We start from the raw sequence: 27,924 nt of genomic DNA on the forward strand, positions 1-27,924 counted from the left end.
AGCTGAAGATCCAGAATGGAATACCTGCYGCTGTTCCAGTGTTCCACAGAAGCTGGAGAGGGGTTTCCTGGGAGTTTAGCTTGCAATGCTGCTGCCTTACCCACTGTGTTTATGCCACGCTCTGCCTCTATTACCTGCCCTCATCCACATGTGTTTTTTAAAGCCCTATGGCCCAATCTTTTTCCTTTATTTTGAACATCCAGTACATGTAGGTTGGTGTTTTCTGAGGACTCAGCAGATAAGTCTTAATTTACCAGAGAGGAAAGAGCTGATATTTATTACTCAAGTGTTACTTTCCTTTTAGCAAGAACATGAACTACGGATGCAAAACCTGGTTGCACTCAGCCTAAGACCTGCAGGCTCATCTGGAATGAGTACTATTTCAGTAAGGGATATTGATGAGTTACATTTCAAGTTTCACTGTACTGGTAGCAGTTGTGATGGGATTTCCTGAAGAATTGGGTTCAAAGCAATGGCAACCCTAAAAAATGGAGTGCGTGGCACTGACTGTCCAAGCAGGGAGCAAGTTCCTGTCTTTGAGTTAGGGCAGAATGTGAYTTGTGAGGTAATGCAGAGAGGCAAAAGGGATAACAAATAGATTGTTCTGGAAAACATGAACGGGGTTTACAACACTGAAGGGGAAATACTGTTTAGGACAATGTCAGAGGTGTGGCAGGAGTGACTGACACTGGTCAAATACTTGTGGAGGGAGGGAGGGAAGGAATTCCTTGATAGGAATATGGCTGCCCAAACACAGAGGGTCAGCAGAGAAGCAAGTATGGATGCTGTCAAAAAAGCATGAGGAAAATTATCCTAGAGATGGGATGTCAATTGGGAGGAAAGGATGGTACGAAGGAAAACACAAAATAAACACTTTGCCTTTTCTATGCCATCCTTCTGGATCTGTAGCAGCTATGCTAAAACTGTAAAGCCTGCCTGGTATGTGAGAAGCACTCCAGAGAGGAAAAGGRGCTTAAGCATCTTGATTTCCAAAGAGATGCAGATTTTTTTACACACAGGTGCTGCTGATTCTTTGTTGTAAATTTGCTTAAAATAGCTGTGTTTTATGCCCAGATGTGACACTATATATTCTATATCTATGGAAGCTGCTTGTGGATAGCAAAGAGCTGTGGGATCAGAGCAGTCCTGGTCTAGATATTTTCTTGGATTTGGATGGCAGAAGAAATGGTAACGGGTAATCTAAGTCCTGTTAGGGGCTAACATAAAACACTGCTGTAAGACTGTTAGATCATAGAATTACAGAATGGTCTATTGTGGAAGGGGCATTAAATGTCATCTCATTCCAAACCCCCTGCCATGGACCGGAACACCTTCCACTATCCCAGATTGCTCAGAGCCCCATCTACCCTTGCCTTGAATGCTTCCAGGGATGGAATTTGCTCTGTGGTGGCTCTCAGCTGTGCTCCTGGGCTGCTGTGAGGAAAACAAGGGCAGAGTTGTAACAGAGCACATACAGAATATGGGAATTTTTATCAGGAAACAGCCTATTACAAGCTTAAGAAAGTGTTTKACTAAGGGGAAAGACTTAGCAGTGATGTCCTAAGGAAGGCAGGATTTGCTCATCTACAAGGTAAGTTTGCCAAAAGAAAGATTTTTAGACTGACTTTGGAAAACTGGAGCTAGCCTGCCTCAGGAATGGAAGGAATCTCAAGCTAGCTGTGTGGTTAGCTCTGGGAAGAAGGTGTATCAAGGGAGGGAGAGCCTGGTTTTCCAGGGGAACAGGGTTTATTGCTGGGAAATGTCTTCTTCCTTCACAGTGGAGCTGGAAAAGTCGTTTGTGGTACAGCACGTTGTTGTTTTACAACAGTCTAGCATATAAGCACCATAACTGAGTGCAGGGAAAAAAATTACAGTGGGGTCATGAAGCGGGGAAAGAGTATTATGGGAAGCAGCTGGCTACAGTGGGAAGGGGTGAGTCCAACACATTGGGAGGATTGGAATAAATCCTATGCCCCCATTCACTTCAAAAATGTAAATCCCTATATTTCAGCAGTTAAGAGTCTTACTCATAGTGGGTGTGGAGATGTGTTTGAAGGAAGGGAGGATGTTTTTACCTGCAGGGTGATTTCCATAAGAGCTTCTAAAGAAATTGCTCCAGTAGACAGAAAAGCCTGGCTTTATTTTGACAGGCTCTCCCAGTCAGGACCGTACTTATCCCTCTCCACCCACCAAGAGAAAACAGGAGCAAGCTCTTTAAGACAGTATTTTATGAACTGCCTCTACTTCTCCACTGTTTTTTCTTCAAATGGCTCTCCAGGTCTGAGCAAGCCTTGCAGAAGGTGGGCTTMTAGCAATTGTCCTGAGGGAGGAGTAGGGGGGAAAAAATGCAGTGGGGTCCAAAATTCCAGTGCTAAATATGAGTGGGGGATGTGCCATGAAGTGGAGGCTGAGCCCTGCCCTGTTCCTTTGCAGGCACTTGCAGGGAGGTGCTCAGCCAGCCTCCAGCTGCTGGTGGTGATGGATGCAGTGCCGAGGCTCCCTCCAGCTGCTCCCATCTTTTTCAACCTGAGAGCAACCTGGAAGAGCCTGGGAGTCCCATGAGGGATGTCCCAGGCTGACCAGGGCCTCTGTTCCCTGSGTGAGAGATGCAGAGCACAAGCGCAGCCCCAGCTGGGTTTTGTTGGGTTTCTATATTTAGGGGGTGGTTTATGCCTATGGCCACTGTATAATTATGATTATAAAATAGCCACCTCTTCAGTTTCTGCCTCTTGGCAGCTCTCAGGAAATGACCTAATTTGAACTGCCAGCAGTGAGGACCTTGAACCCTATCAAAAGTCACTTTTAACTGAACCTAGAACATCTAGACRTTAGCCAGACTCTGCTGGCAGTGACAGAAATAGTTTAGTGAGATTTTTTCCACTGCTGGACACAGGCTTCCACATGTGTGGCTCCCACAAAATGAATCCACAAGGCAGCCATTCATGGCCTGCTGAATGCTTCTCTTCTCTCGCTGCCGATTTTGGGATCAATAGAAATTCAGGCTGGGGCTGAGAACTGACCTTTTATGCCTTGTTCTAATGCTGGCCTTCAGGCTTTGCCTTGCCACGCACTGGGCACTGCACTCCTGCTCTGTCTCACCAGCACTACCTTTCCACAACCAACAGGGCAGGTCCTGCTGGGTGAAAGGAGCTGGCATCTCCAGCTGCTGCTCCGTGGGAGGAGGAGAGCTGGAGAAGCTGCCCCACAGGACAGGTTTTTCAGCTTTGGCATCGCCCCTGCTTGTGGAGAGGTGGGGCAGAGCACTCACCAGCTCTTTCCTTGGCTCACCTCTGCTGAAGGTCTGTCATTAAAAGGAACAGCTTTGCATATCCTGGCAGTGGAGATGCAGGGCAGAGTGAATTCTCAGCAGGGGCTTGGGCATCTCTGTAGCTCAGGTGATGTCCCAGCATCACAACAGAGGCAGAGGTGGGATGGGACCAGAGGTCAGCAAGTCATGGTTCATGGCTTGGGCCACTTGCACGGTGTAAGCACAAACAGATGGGAAAGGTTCAGAAAAGTTCCCATTTTGCCTCTTCTTTTGGGGGATTAGCCAGTCCTTTCCAGCTCTCTGTGACTTTATTGTGCATGGGGGTAAAGKCAGAAAAATCAGGGGTGCCAAGGGGTTTGCTGCTGTTTTCAGGTAGAAACCACGCTGCTGTGCTGTGCCATGGGATGGGGTGGCTGCTCCACGTGTGGGAAATGGTTTTATTTGCACAGTGAGTTTGAGGGGCAGCTGTTTATCCTGATTTTTAATACCAGAAAATTCTGCCCTTACAGGATGGCTCCTTTGTAGCATGGGGTCATTGTGATTTGTAAATCCTCAATCATTAACATCACCAGACCATCAAGTAAATAAAATTATTTTCATTGTAGCTTTACTCCTGTTCTTCTTTTTAAAATTTTCCTGGAAGACCTATAAACATTCAGCCATTATGTGAGGCATGGAAAGGGACTTCTTCCCCTCATGCAGAGTCTGTGGCTGCAGCTTTTGTCCTCAGTGCTGAGCTGAAGGTTTGTGCATGGTGTGCACATCAAAAGTGCTTTTGAAAAGAAGCCAGAGTGGAAAATAGKGTTTAAATAGATGAGTCAATTATCCCCCTCCTGACTGGGCAAATCATTTTTTAAATGGAAAGTGTGTGAGGTGAATGAGTGAGGTCTTTTCCTGGAGAGGCAAAAAGAATCACACTGCATGTGTTAATTTTTACAACAGAAGCTGTAAAAATCTCCAGGGTTTGTGGCCAGTGAATCTACAGATAATTAGGATCACAGGATCACAGAAGAGCTCAATTTGGGAAGGACCTCAGGAGGTCCAACCTAYTGTTCATAGCAAAGTCAGCCATGAGATCAGAGCAGGTTACTCAGGACTTCACTTAACCCAGTCTTGAAAACCTCCAAGGCTGGAAACTGCACAGTCTCCTGGTTCTCTGCTGTGCTGGTGTTCTGAYGAGAGAGTTTCTCTTTGGGAGTTTGTACTTCTCCAGTTTTAGCCTGTACCTGTTTTCTCACTGTGGTGAGCAGCCTGGCTTTTTTGGCCGTCTCCTCACAGCTACTGGAAAGCTGCCATGAGCCCCCTCCCCCCAAAACCCCCTCTTTCCCAAGCTGGACAATCCCTGTAGCCTGACTGTGTTAATGCAGCCCAGGATGCTGTTGCTGTCATCATTGCACAGTGAYCCATTAGTAGCCAGGGTCAGAAGAATTTTATCAGTGGAAAAAAACACACAGTTCCTTTGGTGTTTTATGGCTTGGTGAGGGATAGTGTCCAGTCCACTTCCAGGATTTTATTGTGGAAAAAGAAACAAAACTGAAGGTAAAAATGGGGCAGGAAAGCTGAGCAACTAGCAAACACCACTTGGCAGGTTGTTCCCATTAAGGACTGCAAACCCCAGAGTGCCAAAGTTCCCTTCACAGAGTGAGCTGCTCCTCTTTGTGAGGGTCATCYTTGCTCCACCCTTGGCTTGGCACTGCAATTAGGAAAAGCTGATTTTTGCTCCCATCAGTTCCCTTTCCTGAGCCTGTCTGTGCACCTCGTGAGCTGCCACCTCTGTTTTTCCAGCCCTGTGGACACAAGTGGCCACATCCCTTCCCAGAACAGCGAGTCCCTTGCTCACTGCTGATGGCATCTCCTCCCTTGGGCCTGCTGGCAAAGCTCCCATCTCCCTCCTGGGGAATATTTCTTTTAAACAGTTTAGGTTTTCCTTCTGTAAGTGGTTTGTTTTACAGTGTAAGGTCACATTTTTCTGTAAAATTAGCCCTGCAGCTGGTCCTAGCCGTTCCTCCATGGTTTCTGTGATTGGACTCTCTTATCAGCACCTCATTGTTGCCAGAGTTCAAATGTCTGGGCTAAGACTTTCTGTGCTGCCTTCCTCAAGTTGAGTGGATTTTTTTGTATGTGCTGAAGTATCTCTGGTTATTGCCAGAACTTATTTTAGCAGACAAGTGTTGGTTTGCCTGTGCTTAAAAAAAAAACAAACAGCCATTTAAATTGGGATGGTTTCTGCCTTTTGCTATTTGCTATCACTTTTTGGAAAGAAAAAATCACAGAAGTGTGAGCTTCTAGGAGACACCTTCCTCCAGACAGTCCTGATAGACCAGGAGGGGAAGAGTCACCAAAATACCTGGGCACCCAAGCTTGTCCTTGGCACTAACAAGGCAAAGCTCAAGAGGTTCACCTRCACTCAGCCCCCAGGGCCCTGGAATGTGCAGATAGTCATCAGGCTTTGCCTGGGAACAGGAGCTGTTCCCTAATGCAAAACAAATTTCCTGAGCATGGTCAGAGCTGAGTTGGGTGGCTCTTGCCTCAGGCTTGCCCCCAGGAGGAGGTGACCTCACCTGCCTCCCTGGGAAGGTCTCTCTGTGTGGGAAGGTGTTTCCAGATGCTTGTGGACAACTATGGGTGTGCCTGGAGGATGGGATGTAGTGTAGGTGCTCGTGGCAAATTTTCTCAAGGAGATGGCAGGAGGAAGGGCCTTTTTCTGGAGCAGATTCCCCCAGGAGCCCCTTCACTGCCTTCACTTGCATGGAATGCAAGTCACCATCCCACTCTCCCATCTCTCTACACGAGCACCCAAATTCCTTCTCCATGTACAGTCAGTGGAGGAGACCAGGCTTTTTTTCCTTTTCCACAAGGCTCTGGTTCACCCAKATGCCCTGCACACCTCTGCCCTCAGCTTCACGTGGGGGCACACCCACATGTACCCTTCTGGAGAGACACCAAGATGAGCTACAGCCTGACCTGGCACAGCCCAACAYGCAGCCAGGATACTGATACGTATCCTGAGATGCCAGTCTCTCTGGCACACCTGGAAATAGACCCCTGCCCTGGGACAACTCCCTGTGGATTTGCTGGTTTCATTTGGATTCACACAGATTTTCCTTTGCCAACCCCAGGCTTGTGAAACACCAACAGAATGGATGTAGCAAGTTTTAAAACATTCTCCTTCTWCTCCTGCTCCACTTTCTGGCAACATTTTAAAATAAAACAGTGCATTATTCCTTCTGTTTGCTGGGAGCAGCTTCTCTCAGGTGTTCTGTGCTGGGACCTGGAGCAGGATGTGCTGGGAACAAGGTGATTCTTACCTCAGGGGAAAAGAAGCTGAAGGGAGTGGCTTGGAAAGTAAAGGACAGAGAAAAACTAAGAAAGAGTCACTGCTAGAAACAGGGTAGAGAGCACAAATGTAGAGCATAGATATGAGGATAAAGGTGAGGGAAAACAGCAAGTTGAGAGGAATGACAGGAACAGGTAATATTTGGGAGAAACTGTAATGGCTTGGGCATACAGGAAGTCAGACAAAATAAAATATGTACAGGGCTCTCCCATCTTGAAACGCTGGCAGCACAGCAGGGTCCAGCAAGTAGTTCTTTAGTTTAGATGATGAAATCAGACTCCAGCCTTCTGGTGGTCAATATGTGGCAGCATGACTCCACATCATGAACTGTAGCTTTTCCATTTTGTTTTCCATAGAAAACAAAAAAACCCCAAAATTAAAATCCAAACAAAACCAACAAAACAAAACAAAACAAAAAACCACAAAAAACCCAAAAAAACCAAAAACAAACAAACAAAAAAGAAGCCCAGCCAGAAGCAGAGCACAAGTGAAATTTAGATTGCAGTCTCAGGTGATGCTGGCATGAAGAGGAATGAGCACATGCATTGCAATAAAGATCTATAAGATCTGTGCTTCTCTTTTGGCAGGAACTTGGCTCTAAGAAACAAATCTAGGAATTCAAGGAAAGAGCACTCTTGTGATGAAGATACATTGATGTTGTCCTGCTTCAGGTCCAAAAAGATGTGAAGCAAGTCAGAGCTTCTTGAGCTAAAAATAGTCTTTACTTACCAGATCAAATATGCATAGGTACAAAAGAGGCTGAATAATAGGTTTTTATTAAAGTTGTACCTTCATAGCAGCCTTTCCTAATTTTTGAATTAGTGACTAATTTTCTGCATTTTTTGAAGTGAAACATTTACCTTTTTTTAAGTGCTGTTGTACCCTCTAAAAAGTAACTTCCTGTAACTGCTTGCACATCAGCTCCGCTCTGTGGAAAGTCTCTGTGCTGGGTTTTGTTTAATACCTGCCAGCTCTGTTCCAAGCAGGATATTTTTCATTTTGCATGCAATTGCCAGGAAAAAAGTCCCAGAGAATTCCACGCGTGCCTCTGTACCTCTCCAGATAACAGCTCCTTTTTATGCTGGTGCAACTATGTTGTAGCTAATTTTGTGCAAATACCTTAGAGGGCAAACGGTGCTCCTGAAGCAGGAGCTTAATGTAGTCGATGCTGTGTGGGCTCAGAGTTCCTCCCTCATTTTCTCCTGGCTAGGCCAGGTTTTGCAGATCCAAGAAGTTAAAAAAACAACTCTTATTTTAGTCTTTTATTCGGCAGCATCACACTTATACAGTCAGAGCCAGAGCAGAATAGGGAATTCCTTCTTTTCTTCCTCTTTCTGCTCCTCTTATTTTTTTYCCCCCTGTGCTTCCAGTCCCTGAACTAGGGCAGGATGGAGGGAGGGTGTTGGTCTGGGCTGTGCCCAGCACTTTATTTACCGAGAGTTTTGCCCACGGGAGGAGTTCTGCCACCAGCCTGGAACCCTCTCAGGCTCATGAGCAAACACTCCTAAAAACAGCTTTCACTAAAGCCAAGCCTGCTGAAAATGCCATTGCCAAAATCAGCAAAAGGATTCTTCAAATCTCTTTAGGACTTGGAGACCTTCCTCCGGCCTGGAGGGCAGCACCTCTGTGTTCTGTTTTTTCACAGATGCAATCACCTTTTTCTCCACATGGCAGAGGTGCTCCTGGAGACCCTCTGGTTCACAACAGTCGAACAGAGGAACGATGTCGCTGTGTTTGCCCTGGAGTCTGCACCCACACCTACACAGAATCCCAGCATGGCTGAGGCTGGAAGGGACCACAGTGGGTCACAYCTGGTCCAATCCCCYRCTCCAGCAGKGCCATCCCAGAGCTCACAGCACAGGATTGTGTCCASAGGGCTYTGGAATATCCCCAGTGAGGAGACTCCACACCCTCTCTGGTCTCTGTTCCGTGCTCGGTCACTGCCCAGGGCAGAAGTTCCTCCTCCTGTCCRGGTGGAACCCCCTGGGCATCAGTTCCTGCCCGTCCCTCTGGGGCCATTGCTGGGCCCCCCGGAGCAGAGCCTGGGCCCTGCTGGGAGCCCTCCCTGCACACAGGGACACACAGGGCTCAGGGCCCCTCTCAGCTGGGGCTCCTCTCGAGGCTGAACAGCCCCAGCTCCCTCAGCCTTTCCCTGGCACAGATGCTCCAGGCCCTGAATCATCTCCGCAGCCCCCGCTGGCCCCGCTCCRGGAGCTCCCTGTCCCTCCTGTCCTGAGGAGCCCAGGACTGGACACAGCTCTCCAGATGTGCCTCACAGGGCTGGGCAGAGGGGCAGGAGCACTCCCTGAGCTGCTGGCACTGCCYTTCCCAGTTCACTCCAGGCTGTGTGTCCTGCCCAGCCACCCAGGGAGGCTCCGTGTAGCTCAGCCTTGAGGCAGAAACTCTTTCATTGCACAAGGAATCATCAGAGAGGAACTAAACCTATTCCTGCACTCCTAATTTGTAGCCTCTATGAGCAGCCATGTGATGCCCCCTTCACCCTCACTTTTCCACCTTTATCCAGTGCTTCTTAGTCATAGTAGAGAGATGYATATTCCTTCAGTTACTCACTCTTTCCCCATGCAGAGGCCCTCCCTTGGGAGCAGTTCGGCACCGCAGGGCAAGCCTTGCCTATAGAGGGGCAGGGAGATGGGGAATCCCTTTCCATTTCCTCCGTTTGTGCAGAGAGAGYTTAAAACAGTGTTTAAAATCAGCGGAATGACTCAGAAAAGCAGCACTRGCAGGGTGGGGAGCCTAATTTGAAAAAAAAAAAAAGGCAATGACTTTTGCTTTATGATACATTGGCTGCTGCTCAGCCATCAGTGCACAAAGGGCTTTTCTTCSTGAGCCATTAGCTAAATGAATCAGCAGAGATTTCCAGAGGGAGCATTTCTCCCGAATCCCACCTCCTGTTCTCTGCAAGCTGGGAGGGCACGTATCCCTCTGCCACTGCAGGGACAAACAGGACACAAACAGGAAGGTGCCTTTTCAAACTGTGAGGTTACTGTAAAAATAAATCATGACTCTTCTGCGGAGAACAGCAAACASAAATTATGGGAAATATTTTCAGCCTTTGCTGCTGCAAAGGGAGTGAGTGTAAACAGCCCAGCTGGCACAGCAGGCTGACACTGGGTGTGGGATGGCTCGCAGCCCTGCAGCTCCAAGGCTGCCACAGCATTCCCAGTGTTCCCAGTGCCTGTGCTGTGGCGAGGAAAACCCCCCATGCTCCCCGGGGCTCTGCTCTGACCAGCCCAGCACCCCCACACCACGGCACAGCACCCAGACTCCCACCACCAGGGTCTCCAAATAACCTTCATTTCAGTTCCATCCTTCCAACAGAGGCTTGAATGGAACAGCTGTCCAGAAAGTCACTGGAGCACCTTCCCTATGGAGAGAGAGTGAGAAAGTTGGGGCYGTTCACCCTGGAGAAGGCAAGCTTTGTGTGTGGACACCTCACACCACCTTCCCTAGCTGAAGGGGACAGGGCAGCTGGAGAAGGATCTTCATYGGGAACTGKAATGATAGGACAAGGAGGAAWGGCTTCAGACTGACAGAGAGGAGGTTTAGACTGGATATTAGGAAGAAATCCTTCCCTGTGAGGRYGGKGAGGCCCTGGCACAGGTTGCCYAGAGCAGCTGTGGCTGCCCCATCCCTGGAAGGGTCCAAGGTCACTGTGATTGTAACAGCTCCCAAGGCACCAGCAAGGGTTTGATCACCTTCTGGAGCCTTGTGTGAGCAAGGAATAGGCTGTGCCCAAGCTCYCAGGCAGGCAGGTGGGACTGGCATGGGAACACACAGGGCTGCTTCCCCCCACTCCCCATCCCACCCACAAAAAAAATCAAATTAAAAAAAATCAGCATCCAACTTCCCTCACAGCTCGGTTGAGGAGAAGTGCCGATGTGACTTCACCACTAAAGGTAAGTGAGAAAGGCAAGGATGAAACAGGAGACTGGTTCTCCTCCCCAAAAACTGTGGAGAGGCTTTTATCTATCACACTGTGGAGTGCTGGAGGAGCCGGGTTCCCTCTGCCCCAGCACCAGAAGGTGAGGTGGACCCAAGAGGCTCTTTGCTCCAAATTCCTGACAACAATCAAGGGAAGAACTTCTCCCCCTTGTTAAAAGTGCTATAAAAATCTACAATGAACRCAGAGGGCACAAGAAGTATCCCAAGAGGATGGCTTATATCCCATATATAACTGGAACTTTTAAACTCCTGGCTATTTACAGCTSCCTTGCTGTAAATACTTTAAAATCAAATACTTTCCTGCAGTCCTTTTGTGCAGCAACAGCTCTTAGGAGATTGCTATCACAGCCCTGGGCTCTGTGAAGCTGTTGCCTTAATGTTCAAAATTTACCAACCCCTTTTTCTGATGGAACAGGCAGACATGGGATGTAGGACACACAAGAAGATAAAGGAACATGTCCCTGAAGTTGGTTTGATGACTGAGCTGTGCAGGCTTACCTGGCAGAAGCATTATCAGTGCTGAAGGTGTGACTATCATTAAGCTAAACAAGGTCTCACAGATGTTTCCATGCTCATTAGCACTTACCTATGAAAATGGAAGGCACTGGCAGGTGATTGATTTGGGATTGGTTTGTTTTGTGGGGTTTTTAATGTATTCTTCCTAGCACAGCTGTGTGAAGGAAAATCAGCATTTACCACTCAGCAATAGATTATTGCCTCATGTGATTTGTAGCAATCTTTACAGTAAATGCAAAAAATAATTCCTGCTGTTGAACTGAATTAATATTAATACTTTCTAATGTATCCCCCCTTACCGAAACTGAGAGACTGGTAAGAAAAGATCTCTCTCACTTACTAAAACTGAAGAGTTAGTTCATGGGAGTTCATGTACTCTCATCACATAAAACAGGACTTGTTTGTAGAAAATAGTGTCCTTTTGCTGGCCAAGGCACATAGGAAAAGGTTAATATACCAAATTTACCTGGTTACACATCAGCTATTTAGATGTAGCAGAAGTCAAATAATTAWTTAATTATGCTAAAATATGCAAATAGGGGATAGACATGCACATATGTGCGCTGTCAGCTGAACAGTCACACTTTGGAGAACTGGACAAAACCTCACAGTGCTTTTCTTCTATGGAAAGAAGTTCCTCCCTCCCATTTCCAGTCTTACAGCCATGGGACTATAGAAATACATCCACAATTTACCTTTCCACTTCAAAAAACAACTTGAAAAAACCCCAGCAATACTTGATAACACACGCAGCTTTCTCTATTTGCACCAAGCCTGACTCACTTCAAAATCCTGGCTGTTTGGCTTGGCACATCCCGTTCAAATGATGATACAGAGGCAAAACAATTCTCCACTTCAAAAGAGGTGCCACAGTCAGGCAGCCATGGAATTTGCAATTTTGATCCTGCCCACCCTAACAAAATGAGCCTTCTTGAGGCTTAATATGAAAAGGGAATAGCTAGTGAAAGCACCCGTGGTATCTTGTCCAATGCACTACAAGTAGATTGCAGCAGAGAGAGCAGCATGAGGAGCCTGGAATGCTGGGATTCCGAGATACCAGTGCAACATGGATTGCAGGTGCAGTAGGGAGGGTCAGATGAGGATGGAAGGTTCTTCAGGTGGGACACTTGGCATATGGGCAAGGGCTGTCACTACTTCTGCCAGAGACAGCACTGGGAAAAAATCCTGCTTGTAGCTAACCTTGGTTTGGCTCTGAAGTCAGAGGGAGCACAGAGAGGATGAAACTGGCCGTCTATGTACTCTCAGGTATTCACCCTTTCTTCCTCTTTCTGCTAGGAAAGAAACCTCAACTCAAAACTCCAAGCTYACCTGAATCTGGCAAGTTTATCTTTTACCCAAAAGCTTAAATGCAAAGAATTGGCCATTTCAAAAATTTTATTCTGCTCATTCAATCCCTGAACCTTTTGAGATGGTAGCACATAAAACTTAGTGCTCAGTGTCACACTTTGCTAGAGAATGCTGTGGGCAGACCATGTGAGCTGGGGGTGATGACTCTCCCACCAGCCCACATCCCAAATGTGCATTTCTCAAAAACCACACTAAATTATTTTCTTCTTTATGATAAGGGGGAAGTAGGCCTGAAAAAGCCAGCATGGTGTTGATTTTGTCCTCTTCCAAACCTGGAAGAGCAGGTTTTGGATCCAGGCAAGATTCCCAGCCAACCCTCGCTATGAAGAATTTGCCATCGTGACCACAAACAGCTTTCAGAGTGACTTGTAATTGCAATGAAAACTCCTATTCACACCTCTTGGAAATATTGGTTTAGGCTGTTCAGCTGAGGATGAGTGAAACAAGTGTGAACTAATGTACATTCCTATTCTCTGCTTATTACAGGCAAGAATTAACTTTTGTTCTAGGAAGTAGAAGTTCCAGAACAGCCACACAAATCTGTTGACTCAAAATCTGTCCCTGCCTATATTGCTTTGTCTTTCAGCAGTGCTCAGCCATTGCCAGACATAAACCAGTGTTTTACAGGAGGAAAAAAAAAATAGAGGAGCTGCAGCATTCTGCTTCTAGCTGGACACTCCATGAACAGACTGCAGAGGAACTGAAACRAAAGACCTGGTAATGCTTAAATTCTCAAGGTACAGGAGGGGTACCACATCACAGTAAAGACATAAAAATTATTTGGGCATTTTTTTTGTGTATAAAAGCCAGTGGAAAGGCTCAGGGTTAAAAACTTATGAAGTAATAAAGGAAATGAATGTCCCTCTTCCCACACCACCATGGTCATTCTGCACAAGGACATGGCCAGTGCCTGATATCCATTTTAGCCACCCGTATTAGATATCCTACACATCCAGATGGTTACAGCTCCTCTGGGAAACAAAATTCCTAGGAACTGCAGCTCTTAGAGTGAACAATCTCTTCACTAGCATCCTCTGCTCCTGCTGCTGACCACTGATTTCAGAGACATACTTCATCTGTTTCCCAGGCAAAGCAGAAGCTCAGATGATCAAGTCAAGATCAAACAATCAATTCAAATGGGATGCAAACCCAATGAATAATAGACATGAATCTGGTTACACTGCTAACATTTATAGTTACAGTCTTGCCACTGTTTATTGGTATAATTTTACATTGAAAATAATTTTTTAAAGTAATTCAAGGCTAGCAAACACGGAATCACTGCTGGACTTCCACTGACACTTCTGCTGTCTGAAGTCCCTAAAATTAGGCATAGTTGCTGGAGGTCCTTCTCCTGTTTTGCACACATCTTATTCCTCCTGGTTTCTCTTCCTGTGTATTCCAGGATAGCAGCCAGACCTTCTGACTCTTGCATGATTCTGCAATTTTCACCCAGGGGGCTCTGGTTGGATCAGCTCTTTCCTGTCTGAGGGCTGGTCAAGATAAGAATTCACTAAGAAGGATAAAGGAGATTGCCAAAAAAAAAAAAAAAAAAAAAAAAAAAAAAAAAAAAAAAAAAAAAAAAGCAGGAACTTTTATTGAGTGAAATATCCCTGCTTTCTTCTTCAGCAAGAAAGTAATCATGGCAACAAGAAAAAAAAATAAAACCAAAAACAGAATTGAAAAAGTGCATCTGTTGCAAATGTTATTATTCTTGTTTTTCTTTTTGACTTTTCTTATTCTGCAGAGATTAAAATAGCAATTTTTCCTCTTCCTTTTTTTTTCCTCAGAGTGCAGCATCAGTCATTAGTTTCTTCTTTAGTTTCTGCAAAAAACCCCAAACAGATTCATAAGAAAATATGATCTCACATGACACAAAATACGTTGAMTTTTTCAAATATTTTATATTTCGAAATCAGACACTTCACACACACCAACCTCCAAAGAACATTTAAAGCATATGACACCTTTCAACAATTCTAGAGTAAATTAATTTTGTTTCCAAGGTAAAAGACCGAGAATCCAAACAGAAATCTCTCTTCCCCTTCTCCCTTCTTGCTAAAGTTCTGCCTTGAAGAGAGGTGTTTATGCCTCTGGAAATCTTAGAAATWATCAGTTCTGTGTAGACATACAGCACACAACAGATGATGTCTGAGGAAACACAGAACTTGGCCATCTATTTTACTGACTTTTATGTCCCTAATTCTAAAACCAGATAAATCTAAGAACTAGGTATAGGAGAGGTCTAGGATCATGGGACCTGTCTCAGGCAGCAGCTCACCAAGCAAATCATGCCACGGTTTTCATCCTGCATTCAGGGGAGCTACTGCTGTCTTGGAACCCTTTACTTTTCCCCCCTCCCTCTAAAAAAAAAATCATCTGGTTACCAACAATAGTCTCTGCTTTCTTGCTGCTGCTCTCTACATCCTCTTCTTCAGCAAGGGCTGTCAACTCTGACTCTGCTTGGTGGCTCTGGTAGGAAGTCTGGTCTGGTGGCGTCATCCCCTTTTGTTTTCCAGTCTGTGCCATGGATTCCAGTGCTGTTCCATTGGGCAYACCTTGAAGAAGGTATGGCTCTGTGAAATACTGTCCTTCAGCCGTGCTAGAAAAAGGCATTTGGGAATGCAGCTGATTGGAATAAGGAGCTCCCTCCATGTAGAAATCGCTCCAGGACACAGCTGGATAGACAGGGACATCTGCTGAGGGAAAAGCTATCAAGAAAGGAGAAAATAATGAAAATGATGGAAGCACATCTATGTACAAGATGTGTGTGCTGTGCTTTGCTCGGTGCAAACACAGCACTGCAGTACAGCAGACACCACACACATATAGAGGATCACTTTGCTGTTTACACTGCAGTGTTTATCCGAAACACAGTTCTTAGGAGGAAAAGCATAGCAAGTTCATAGCATTGTTATAATCTAAAAAAAAAAAATAAATAAATCCATGATGCCTCTCAGCACTGATCCTGAGTGTATATAATGACATTACAGAGCGTATGTAATGATATTAGACATGCCCAGTCTTTTTTCCAGTCCCATTTTCCAAGTTACCTCTGCCAAGCATAAGCTGGATATCTCATCTTCACTTTGATATATAAAATCAGAAAACCAAGAAGCAGGAATGTTTTTAATATCCGTAATTCAAATAAGCTGCTTGCTTGCTTATGTGCTGATGTAAGACTACAGGTGTGTCTGCACTGACAGACTGATTTCCAGCCCTGCACTTTGGGAATCCTGGAGCCTACCTTTTTAGGAACAAATTCTTCCCTGTAAGGGTGGTGAGGTTTGGAATTCAGAAGAGTTGTGGCTGCCCCATCCCTGGAAGTGTTTGAGGCCAGACTGGAAAGACTAGAGCAATCTGGTTGAGTGGAAGGTGTCCCTGCCAATGGCAGGTTAGAACTAGATGAGCTTTAAGGTCCCTTCCAAACCAAGCCATTCTAGGATTCCATGATTCTTTCAACTTGGTCATCCCCACTGCRTAACAGAAAAGGCATGCACTGCTGATTGTGCTCTGGACAGAAGCATGGAATAAGAGAATATCAACTCTGCCTCTGTTCCTTCAACAACCATCCAACTTCACCAGCCTGCACCTTTACACACCTCTTTATGCTCACACAATATGCCCCAAGGAACGCAACGCACACCTGAGCATCAAGCTATAAAAACATTTAATTCAATGCACTGGGGCACAGCCCTCTCATTATTTCTGTCACTTCAGACTGAAAAATCACAGAAAATAATAATTATGCCTTGGAACTAGAACAGGGAGCAGGGCCAAGTGTGTTAGATAGCACAGGTGCTGCCAACCTGTCCTGGACAATGTCAGCAGTGAAGAGTGGGGACAGGAGCCAGCTTGCAGTGAGTCAGACTCTGAGTCAGACTTCCCTCCCCAACAAGGTCCACAGAACTGCTACAAAAACAGCAGCAGCATCTGCGGTCTAAGACTCTTTGTTCTCTCATGTCATAAGACAAGGGATGTAGCTTTTGGACTGTGACCTTCAATTTAACAAACCTGCCAGTCCAAATAAATTAACTACAACAGTTTATCATCTGATTATATTTGGGCTTGAATAACTTCCAAAATACAAAGCCCAGACACAAAACAAGGAGATCAGCAATGACATTTTTCCCTAGTAATTTTTTTTTAAATTATGCTGGAGTGCCATAATCTCAGTGGTGTTGTAAATTCAAGTCAGAGGAAAAAAAGGAATCTGTGTCCATTCTCTGCTGGCTCCTATCTCTAACTCTCTTCTTTTGGACTACCCTAAGATATATAACACGATTTCAAACTGGTTTTTGCAGAAGCCTAACAGTGAGGAAAAGGAGGCTTCTCACTATCTCCAACTATCCCATTTGCTGTGGCACCTTTTCCACTTTGCACCCTTGACTCCCACCACATACAACAAAGGGATGTTCATTTACACAACAGGACACTCCTGAAAAAGTCACATCTCCATTCCAGACAAAACTACTGCACTACCTGACACATTAACATTTAATATTCTTTCTGACATGTGCAGTCTGGGTAATAACTTTTGATTCAAATGAATGGGTCACTCAGCGCTTTAAAAAAACCCAAGCACACAAGGAAATTAGGTGAAAAAAAAGATGAGCAAATCTACAGAATTCTGAAGGCATGTGGAYGTTGGTTCTTACTGTCACAGTCGTCACTAAACCCACTAATCATCCWGAATGTTTCAGGGTATTGTTTAGCTACTACAGAGGAGTGGGATGCTAAAATATTTCAGAAATTTACCTGAATTTCCAGTTGGCATGAGCGTCCCCACTGTGTGGTTTTGTACACAGCCTTGTGTGGCTCCATAGGTTATGGCTCCACTGTTAGCAGGTGAGGCAGGGAAAGCTGGATAGGGCTCCAGGGGTGTTGGAGGAGGGAGGTGCTCACTGGAGAACACATAGCTGGCCAGGTGACCTGGAGGGCAGAATTGGGAGAGCTGGTACATCTCCCCCTGGCTGCCATACTGATGGTAGGTSGTCTCCAAGTTGCCTGCAGGCTCCAGCTGCTCAGGGTAAGGGCAGGAAACTGGTGAGGTGAAACTGCAGAGGGCAAGGAGAGAGGCAAACCAGACATGAAAGGAAGGTCAGCAGCTACTACAGCAATCTGTACAATAAACCAGTTTTATTGCCATTCCTTCCTCCCAAATGCCAGGCACAGGACAAAGGCAACAAAAAACCCTTGAGCCACGTGCTTTCCCAGCAGGATTYTTGAACAATGGGTGTTAGCAGGGATTATCTTCCCACTCTTCTAAGCACACCCCAAAGCTTGGAACACCCTCACTTTCACTTGATAGACATGCAATTCTGAGAGCAYTCTGAGTACAGGTAGCACCTGTCTCAGAGCAGGTGTTCTGTCTGTGTATATATGTCCAATGTGCATAATGCATGTTATACAGCTTTTCATACTCCATTTAAAGGATATTGTCACATCTGCATCTCACTTTTCTTTATGCTGCCACATAATTCCTTGTCCCCTGTCCCACCTTTACCCTCCCAAGGTTTCTCCCAGGGGCTGCTTTTTTCTCCACCCTCAGACACCCTCATTTATTCCTACCCTTGATTCTGCATGCCGTAAGTGAAGGTTTCCCTGAAGCCGTTTTCCTGACTGGTCAGGCTGCATTCACTGCTGGGCGTGTCCAGCATCAGGGGACCAATGTGGCCATGAGGATCGAAGGCCAGGCTGAGTGGCAGGCTGGCCCTGCGGATGGGAGGAGGGCTGGAGAGACTAGGGAAGCACGCCACGCCACTGGAATTGACGTGGGGCTGTGGCAGCGCCTCGGTCTGAGCTTGTGCTTCACAAGRGGCCACCATTCCTGCCACCGAGGAGGCTGTGAAAGAAAGGAGAGATTGTCACACTGTGCTGTCACATGAAGAGCAAGCAGAGGGAATGACGAGAGGAGCAGAACAGAAAAGCAAAATGCCAGTGAAAGAGTGGACATTAACTGATGGGAATAAAAGCAAATGAGTATCAGCACCACTGTTGAGAAGCAAAAGGCGGTAGTAGCAAGCTCTCTGGAACACTGAATGATGTTTATTGGTTAAATAAAATTACCTTTGTGATTTCAGTCTCTGCATACTATCTTTATCCAGCTCTCAAGAAGGCAGCCAAATGAAGCAAAGTACTTCCTGGAAAAAAGCCAGGAACAATTCCCCAGTCATCTTCCATTTTTGCTGTCCTCTGGAAGGAATGTGCTGCACAGATCACCCTTTTGAAAAAACGAACTGTGCTTGCAAACAGAGCTGTCTGTGCCTTTACAAATCCACTGTCTAGGCCACTTTGAAACACATTTTCACTCCTGTTTAGGCCTCTCATGAGTCATGTCAAAAACAAAAATTAAAAAAGTAGAGATGGCAGTTGAAGGTCCTCGTGAAAAAGAAGCTGGGAGATGGAAAAGGAAACCAACATCGTTTTCATTGCTAGAATCTTGTTTGGTGACCTGTCTCCTCAGTCACTGCTGGAAAAGGAGAGAGGAACAGTTTCCTACAGAAAAACCTCTGTGGAAAGAGGACAACAGAGGAAATTAAAGGTCAGAATCAGGTATGCTGGTGATCCAGAGTCACAATGATACATGAAGCTCAAGAAGCTTGGGCACAGTACAAGAAAACAAGTTTTTCTCTTATTATGGCAATTAGCAAATGATTTCTCTCTTCACAGGTGTAGCCATCAAGCGTGCAGGAAGCTGAAATGATTTTTCCAGTCTAGCTAGACTGAACCAGCACAAGGATGAGGAAGCGAAGAGAAAATATCAACTAACTGTTCAGGTGAAGTTGGTCTACTCCCACACACGGCAAAGCTTTCAGAGAAAGCCAGGGAGAGTCTGCAGCTGCACTTCAGCYTTGCAGGCATAGAGAGTAACATCAAACGCACTCCACCAGATGTGAATCAAAGGCCCTAAAYGCCTAAACTAAAGATGCCACAACAAGCATTAGCAGCCTTTAGAGAATTTTACAATGCATGTCCAGAGAGCTGATGAGGAGCTTCCACTTCAACATCTTGGAGCACYGTTTCTCAGATCCCCAGTGTGCTGGGCAATTCTGTCTCTCTTATTGCATCGTCCCAGCCTCTGTTTTTTTCTAACTCTCTGAAAGCATGGAGGGAAGGAATCATGATGTTTTAATGAAAACTTTTCAAGTTTTCGATAGCCCTGATTTTGGGTTCAGTCAGAACACTGAAGCAAGATCTAGAACTGAAGTTTTGAGGCACAAAAGGCTCTTATTGGCAAGTGGTGTGGCTACTATCTAAATCAGAAGCCATAACTGCCAGCAAAGTAACACACATCTCAGATACAAATCACTGACATTTTTTATCAGCTTGTTTGAAGAACTGATAAAAACAGTGGGACATTAAAAARGAAAAAAAAAACAAAAACACAAACCAAGAGACAGAAGTACTGGGTTGAACAAGAAAAAACAATGGAAATTGCAGCACTGAACACTCTCCAAAGGTCTTGAGTAACAGATCAGACTGTTCTCATGCACTTACGTAATTTTTTTGTCCTGCTGAAAGTGGTTACAAACACTGGAAAGCACCTGAATAGCTACTCCAGCAGGTCACACTCCGTGGGCCCAACTGCCCCATGATACACAGATAACAAAGTATTTTCCTGAAATCATCCATGAGTTCTTTCTGCAAGAGATACYACTAAACAATTATTTTTGCCTTGTAAATTGATAACCTTTTTTATTCATCTGTTCCCTCTTTTATTTTGCTCCTGTTAATCTGGGCTTTATACTATCCAAGTTTTGTTTCCTTCATTTTCTGAAGTACTCTAAGTAAGAAAACAGGTGGGTCCTGGATGGCCCTATTTCTAGGCAAGCTTTTTCTTCTGAACAGTGATGCTGAATGGATTCAAGTCACGTTGACTTTCATTTYCCTTCTGTTTAATTTTTTGCTTTCATTCTTAAAGAGAAATGTCTGCCTATGCAATGATAAAGAACAACAAACAAAAACAAGTTTCATTCCCTATAGCTGTGTTATCCTTGCATCTAGCAAGGCAAAATTGCAACTGGAGCTTTCAGTAGATTGTGCCATGCAGATCTCTCTTATACAAGGACTCTCTATGTGTAACACCAGTCTCTTCCCTCGGAGAGGATACTTGCCCTTTTTCTTCTTTATGCATTGCACAAAGAATTCAGATGGGACCTTTCCTTCCTATCAGAAAGAATTGCTTGTGTCTTCCACATGGAGAGCTGCATCCCAGTGTGCAGATCCCCCAGAAAGAAATGGCTCAATGCAAGGAGAGGACAAGATCACATACATCCCTGAATGAAACTATTTCTCTGACAGAAATATTTAACAGGGAAAATGTCTTCAAACTGACAGAGAGTGGGTTCAGATTGGATATTAGAAGGAAGTGTTTCCCTGTGAGGCCCTKGYACAGGYTGCCCAGAGAAGCTGTGGCTGCCCCATCCCTGGAAGTGTCCAAGGCCGGCCTGGATGGGGCTCTGAGCAACCTGGGATAGTGGAAGGTGTCCCTGCCTATAACAGGGCATTGGAAYTGGATGAGCTTTAAGGTCCCTTCCAACCCAAACCATTCTGTGATTCCCTGACACTCTCTCGACTAAACTGTGTGTCTGCCGAGGTACTTTAGGAACCAGGAGAGGTTCCTAAAGCATAGAAATCAGAGGATATTTGGTCTGTTTCCTTTAAATGAATTGTTTTGCAAAACCTTGGTTTCTATCCAATTAAATATAGGGCTCAACAGACTACACCACTTCATCACTCTGAAAGCAGTGAATTACTCAAACACTTTGACCRTATTTACTCTGTTGCAAGAAGTGGAAAAACTGGAACTAACTGAGTTACAGTCCTATTGGTTAAAAAMGTCATTGGGTTGACTAAAGGAGCCGTTGCCTTGAGAGGATGACAGGACAATTTAAATGACAGAAGTACTAAATTAGGTTATCAAGAAAGTATCTCAATTACATGCTTCCAGCACATATTTTAGTATTCTAAGCTCACTGATACAATCTTACAGTTGCTTTCCACAGTACCAAAATACTATTAAAGTACAAGCACTATTAAAAAAATTTGAGTCATTCTTATAAAATGAGTTGTAGAAACTAGCCTTAATACTGATAACTACTGATATATTTAGAATACAATGAGGAGACATGCATGGTGGCATGAAATTATAAAGAATTAATTACACTGGGAAGCAGGAAAACACGCATAGCAGTACCACATGTCAGTACATCCATTGCTCAGGATACCATCCCTAAGGAAGTGGTGAAGTCCTCACCATCACTTCAGAAATCTTTTCATACGTGCCAACTTGGAAATGCAAACATATCTAGGAAATGCTTTAGGGAGCACCCTGACTCTAGGGAATGCTCTTGGACTGCAATCATCAGTAAATAATGAAACAAATCCTCCCTCTTTCGTTGCCATCAATCTTTAAAYACAGCTCAGGTAGAAACCTGGTTGAATAGCACACCCCACTGACTTAAAACTTCACTGCAACAGTGACAAAATGCAGCCCTCAGCTTTTGAATTCAGCTACTCTCACTCCCTCAAGGTCTTGGCACAAAATGGAATCTTGCACTACCTGGAGAAGCCAAGGAAGCCCCTTTGGATGTTTAAAGGTAAAGAATACCCAAAGGAGCCTCTAAAACACCAGCAGTTCACAGAACACATCTTCCACACATGGCACTCTAGACTCAAGTTTTAGTCAGAATTTCCATCTAAATCAGAATATGGGATGTGTGTATCTGCCATGGAGAACATCAGAACCAGAACAATACTTCCCTCATTTACACCAGCAAGACCACCAAACAGCTATTATGGAAGAATGCTCTGGTCTTTTATCCTTATGAAGACACATTCAGAATTCCTTGCTGGCTTGTACTAGGACAGGAACAAGGACTGCAAATTTGTCTCCAGAATTACCACAGAGGCACCATGATTCTGGTACATAACTGGTAGAGATTCAATCAGCAGTGAGATGCTATACCTAGAATCACTGAATCATTGGAAGACACCTTAAAGACCATCTCATTGCAGCCCCCTGCAGGAACACCTTCCACTAGATCAGGCTACTCAGAGCCCCATACAACCTGGCCTTCAACACTACCAGGGACGGGGCATCCACAACTTSTCTGTGCTAGGGCCTCACGACCCTCACAAAAAGAAATTCTTCCCAGAATCTAACCTAAATTTCCCCTCTTCCAGTTTGAAGTCATTCCCTCTTGTCCCACCACTACAGTTCCTGATGAAAAGGCCCTCTGCACCTTCCTTGTAGGCCCCTTCAGATACTGGAAGGTTTCTCTGAGGCCTCCACAAAACCTCCWCTCCTCCAGGCTGAACAGCCCCAACCTTCTTAGCTTGTGGAGTAATCTGGTGCCACTTTTTCCCTGATGGCATAAGGCTCTGACATGATCTTCCCTAAAACATTTGGAACATCCCAGCTCCATCAGCTGATGCTGTAGCTGTGCAGAACACTCGTGCTGGTTGGGATCTCACCTGGGGTGGAGGYGCAGGGTGCAGGGTGTGTGCTGAGCAGGCTGGAGGAGTTCCCTGCTCCAGAATCTCCTCCCAGCACAGCAGGCTGGTCTCCAGCAGCCACAGGCAATGGAGGCACGGGCAGAGGAGGTGCCCTGCAGGCAAACACAGAGGACAAGGCAGGGCATTATGATCAGTCATACACACTTCAATCCTACAAGGGGCAGATCCCAGATCAATAACAGTAGAAAGGGAAAGCACYTGATGACTACAAGTGCAGGGAATGCTGTATCGATAGTCTTTGGGGAAGCAGCCCCAGGTCACTTGTGTAAGACAGGCAACAGGGACAGTGCAATGAAATAAGTCAAGTGGTCTCCAATCTTTCACTTAATTTCTCCTCTTCCACTTAATTTTCCTCTTTTCATTCTGTTTTCTTCCTAAGAAGAAACTCACTCCAGATGGCTATAAATACATCCCTATGGAGATTGATTTTTTCCCTCACATTCACTGTCTCTTGAAAGACCATCTGTCTTCTCATATATTCCCTTCCCCCCATTAATGTTCTCTGCTCACATATGAAAGATGCCACCTTTTATTTCTTCAAAGAAGCCCATGACTTTGTAAGACTGATCCAAGCAAACAACATTTCCATCACCAAGTGAAAAATCCATGGATATGGAAAGCAGTGGTGGGAGAACTGGGTTAGAAGAATCCCCAGGCACACACCAAGCACTTGGTTGGTGCATTCACAGAAACTAAAAGTGAAGAGATGATTCTATAAACTTTTCTATCTCATCCCTTGCCCTCTACATGACTTCAGTCAGAGCAATTTCAACAGTTTTATTCCAAAATTAATTTGATTAATCTGTGCTACARGTTAATCAAAAGCATTTTTAAGAGGTTCCACCACAATGTGCCCAGAAAGCTGGGCTACCTAGTTCCAACTCAATGCTCAGCTTTTCACTTTTTAAATATAAAGGGGAAATAGCAAAGGAAACATTTTTTAAGTATCAGTTGTGGAGAAATGAGAAAAGAGAGTAAGTTCCTCACCCATAACCCTCTGATCCAAAGGGCATTGGCAGAGCTGATGATGCTGGATATTTTCTATTGCTTTTCACACTCAACTTCTCCAATTTCCGCCACTTTGCCCTGCGATTCTGAAACCAGACCTGAAAAATGGGAAGAAAGGAATGCATTCAGGAAGGAAACTATGGGGACACTGGCAATGTTCTAGTCCCTTTCCATCCCTTTTGTGTACAGAGCCCACAGCCAGCACTGTTCCCCATCAGGCGTTACCAGGATACGCTGTGGTGTCACACCRACCACAGCTGCAATATTCTTCCTCTTTTCATTGTCAGGGTAGTGATCTTCCTGAAACATCTTCTCCAACTCTTCTAGCTGCTCTAGAAATAATGAATTGTCCAAAGAGAGAGAGAGATGGGAAGTATGTGACCAGTAAACAAGAAAAAAAAATTAACAAGAGAGGAAAACAGAAAAAACTTGAACATTTTTACTATATTCAGAGATACAGGAATAACTATTTTTTTTTTTTTAATAAACCACAAAAATGAAAATTTCCTTTTGCTGTAAAAGAAAAGAGCATTACTAGTGATGCTTCAACTTTAAGACACTCAGTAACATTTATTTGTGGAAGTCTTTACACACCTAATGGTGTGGGGTGCAGTACAGGACTAGTTAGGGMAGCTCACAACCTCCATGCTGGGCATTCAGCATGGGGAAGGGAACACCAAGTGCCACTGGCACTGCCAGTGTCACTGTGTGCCCGTGTGTGCCCCAGGATCTACCTGTGCTGTAGAAGGTGCGGGGCTTCTTTTTGATGGGTAAGGGTTTTTTCCCCTTGGCCACATGGTGGCTGCCTCTGGAGTGCAGGACTGAAGACCCCTTGAAGGAATCCTGAGCTGAAGTGCTGGCTGGAGCACCTTTGGATTGGTGAGGGGCTGGGCCGATCTCCTGCCTGCAGGGAGCTCCAGCTGTTCCACCGGATTCTTTCTCAGTGTACATTCCACTGCTGTTGGTAGTTTTTTCCTTCTTTGCCTCCTTTTCAGCACCAGCAGGGTAGYGATTCTCACCATATTCATGTGGCCCTGACTGACCTGTGGGCTCCTGTACTAATCCAGCCACAGGAAGCAGGTCCACAGCCTTTGTGTCACTGCAGAAATCTGACGGTTGCCCACATACCGAGGCAAAGCTGCGCTGGCCATCAAGTACCACTAAGCCTTGGGAAGATGACCCAGGTGCTTGCAGGGTACTGCAACTCCCATCTTCTTCCACCTTCTTTACAGAGCTGTTCCTATCTTCTGTTGCCAAGTTATCCTCAACTTTTTCTTGTCTGTCTGTGCTTGAGAATGCAGGTGGTGCACTGCTCCTGGCATGGTGGCCACCAACAGCATCAGCATCTACCACAAAGTGCTGTGTATTCAGCAGCATGTTCTCCTTCTCATCCTGGCACTCTACAAGGAAAAAAATGGAAAAAAAAAACCCAAAAAAACCCCAAAAAAACAGAACAAACCCCACCCCCCATCCACATTGCCTAAGCCGGATGTGCTTGGATCCAGAGTTTCAGTAATGGGGAAGGAAAAGATCACACAATGAAACCCAACAGTGACAAGAAACAGAGAGYTCAAAATAAAGACAGGTGCTGCCAGGAAAGCAACAGCAAAGAATCTGATATGGTCAATATGGAGATATTCAATCACCTGTGAGCAGAAAAGCCTCATTTTAAAAGCAAACTGTAAACCAGAGGAGAAGCTTATTCCAGACACARAGAATAAAGGGAAGGTTGCACATTACAAATAAAGTAGTGGGAAAACAGCATCAGGGGTAACAGTGGTCTCTGGAATAAGAAACAGAACAATGATCAGTGATTTGGTGAGATCCTGTCACCTTATCAAAATGAGCAAAAGAAAGGCAGAAGTGAAATTCTGGTCTACTGTGTCAGCAGGGATCATCTGACAAACGTCATCAATTTTTTACTTTTACGTAGTTCATACTGAAGCTGGCTAAGCAAAAAAAAAAACCACATTAATTGTACAAACTTCTAAATAAATGCCTTAAATTATTTTTCTGCAGCTTCAGCCACACGAATAACAGACAAGATGGGAATGAAATAGGTTGCTGAGGACAAAATTAGGTGCAGAAGTCTGACTAACAAAAAACATGAACTGTGCTACAATGAGATTGAATAGAAGAAGACAGATCAGAAAGAACACAGCAAGAGAAATAATTAAAATTGGCAACAGAATAATTCAGAAGCAATATACTTTCCTAGCTGGCAGCTACATTTCCAAATAAAAAGTTCCAAAAATCTCCCTATTGGCTCAGAAATAGTGAGTCTATGTGATTTCTGCTATTTAAAAAAAAAAAAGTGATTATTTCTTAAGAATAGAAAGTAGAATAATAAACCCAAACCCACGTATTTGCCTCTGTCCAGAAAGGAAAGTTTGAGCAGACTGTTGGCAGCATTTCAATTGTATGTGACAACAGAGGAACTCAATTTAATTTTTTGGGGAAAAAGATAAAATAATTTCATTTCACTGTGCTCTGCTTTTGATATACATTAGTGCAATGCCAAAATAAACTATTTGCTTTTGTCCCAATGTCTCGTTCTGAAACAACTGTTAATCAAGAAGGAGCCCCACAACTCCAARCTGATAGGAAAATCTTCACAGAAGTCTGAGGGGATGGGAGGCTGCTCCAAGAGCATCTAATTTGCTTTTTACAGGATTAAGAGAACCAAATTAGGAAAGAAACAGAAGCAGGAAACTATGCAGCTATAATAATTTGATCTTGTTAAGCAGCAACAAGCTTCCACTGATGTTAAACGAGATGAAATATCCTGATGGGGAGGGTCAAGAACTGAGTGAGGCAGAAGTGGCTCTGATMTATGTAATTCCTTTTTCCACCATCCTTGTGGCTGCATCTGAGCTTGTCTTGCTCATTATGTGGAAAAAAACATTATTTTCACATGATTTGAGCAGGGTTTTTACTTGCTTCTATACAAACACCAGTATGTGCTTACATCACAAAATAAATGTCTAAGTCTCACTTGGGTCCCTCGTAGCAGAAATGGACACCTGGGAGTTTTAGACCCTCTACAGAAATATTCCTCCAAGTGAAAGTAAACTGCYGTGTTTTATTTCTAAAACAGATAGCAAAGGTCTCAGCAATTTGGAGCTGCCAAGAAGAAGAGCTGAAATGAAAACCAAGTTTGGAGAGAAAGATGGGCCTTCATGGYAACAAAGGGAGTTATAAAACCACTCCTTTCTCCCATCATTCAGAGACCAGACTAAACATCACTTTGTCACACTTTTAGATAAACAGAACCTTAAGCAGAAGAAATTTAACTGAGTGCGAACATCAGGATTAGGCAGTCTAGAACACTGKGTGCACGAACAAGAAGCTGAGACYTCTTTTCCATCTCACAACCACCTCCTTACACATTCCTGGAAATAAGCCAACCACTTGCACTCCAAGATTTTTAAGGCTATTTGGGGCATTTGGTACAAAGCCACCTCAGCATACACACAAACGGGGGRAAAAACAGCTTCCGAGGTCACTCCACACAAAGAGGTGGAAAACTACACAGCGGAGGAAAGTGCAACCGAGAAACCCAGAAGCAGCGGGACACGGGACACGAAGGAAAAACCCGCTTCTCCCAACCCTCGACCAGGTGCTTTTACAAGCCAGGGGACACGAGGGGCGAGGAATCCATCATTGCCAGCCCCGGGGCCAGACACCGTGGGGCTGAGGGAGGCTAATGAGCACCCAGATAACATCGCTGGGGAGCGATTATCCTCCCCCGGGGCTGCTCATTAGGCTCATTGCCGGGTGCCTCCCCTCGGTTATTAACGCGAGGCGGCATCCCTCATACTCTGCCCTCACCYRTCCCCTTACCGCAGCCCAGCSCTCCRGCCGCCTGCTCCGGTTCCGTGCGTGCCCCGTCCATGCCCGCTGCGCTGCTCTYCGGCCCGGCCCGGCCCGGTTAATGCCCCGC

General features: G+C 45.1%; 1 protein-coding gene across 1 annotated transcript; it reads right to left on the reverse strand.

Moving 5' to 3' along the window:
* Window positions 1-14,071: 14,071 nt before the first annotated feature.
* On the reverse strand, window positions 14,072-27,876 carry NOBOX (NOBOX oogenesis homeobox). Its single transcript, XM_057385287.1, has 9 exons — window positions 27,825-27,876; window positions 24,716-25,381; window positions 24,207-24,358; window positions 23,961-24,079; window positions 22,932-23,065; window positions 18,024-18,297; window positions 17,211-17,509; window positions 14,840-15,163; window positions 14,072-14,277 (listed from the first exon to the last, which is right to left on the reverse strand). The coding sequence occupies exons 1-9, from the start codon at window positions 27,874-27,876 to the stop codon at window positions 14,252-14,254; spliced, it is 2,046 nt and encodes a 681-aa protein (XP_057241270.1). The 3' UTR covers window positions 14,072-14,251.
* Window positions 27,877-27,924: the final 48 nt, after the last annotated feature.

Source organism: Malurus melanocephalus, unplaced genomic scaffold, assembly GCF_030028575.1.
Source record: "Malurus melanocephalus ecotype Western Australia unplaced genomic scaffold, MMel_1.1 scaffold_16, whole genome shotgun sequence".
Classification (NCBI taxonomy): Eukaryota; Metazoa; Chordata; class Aves; order Passeriformes; family Maluridae; genus Malurus; species Malurus melanocephalus.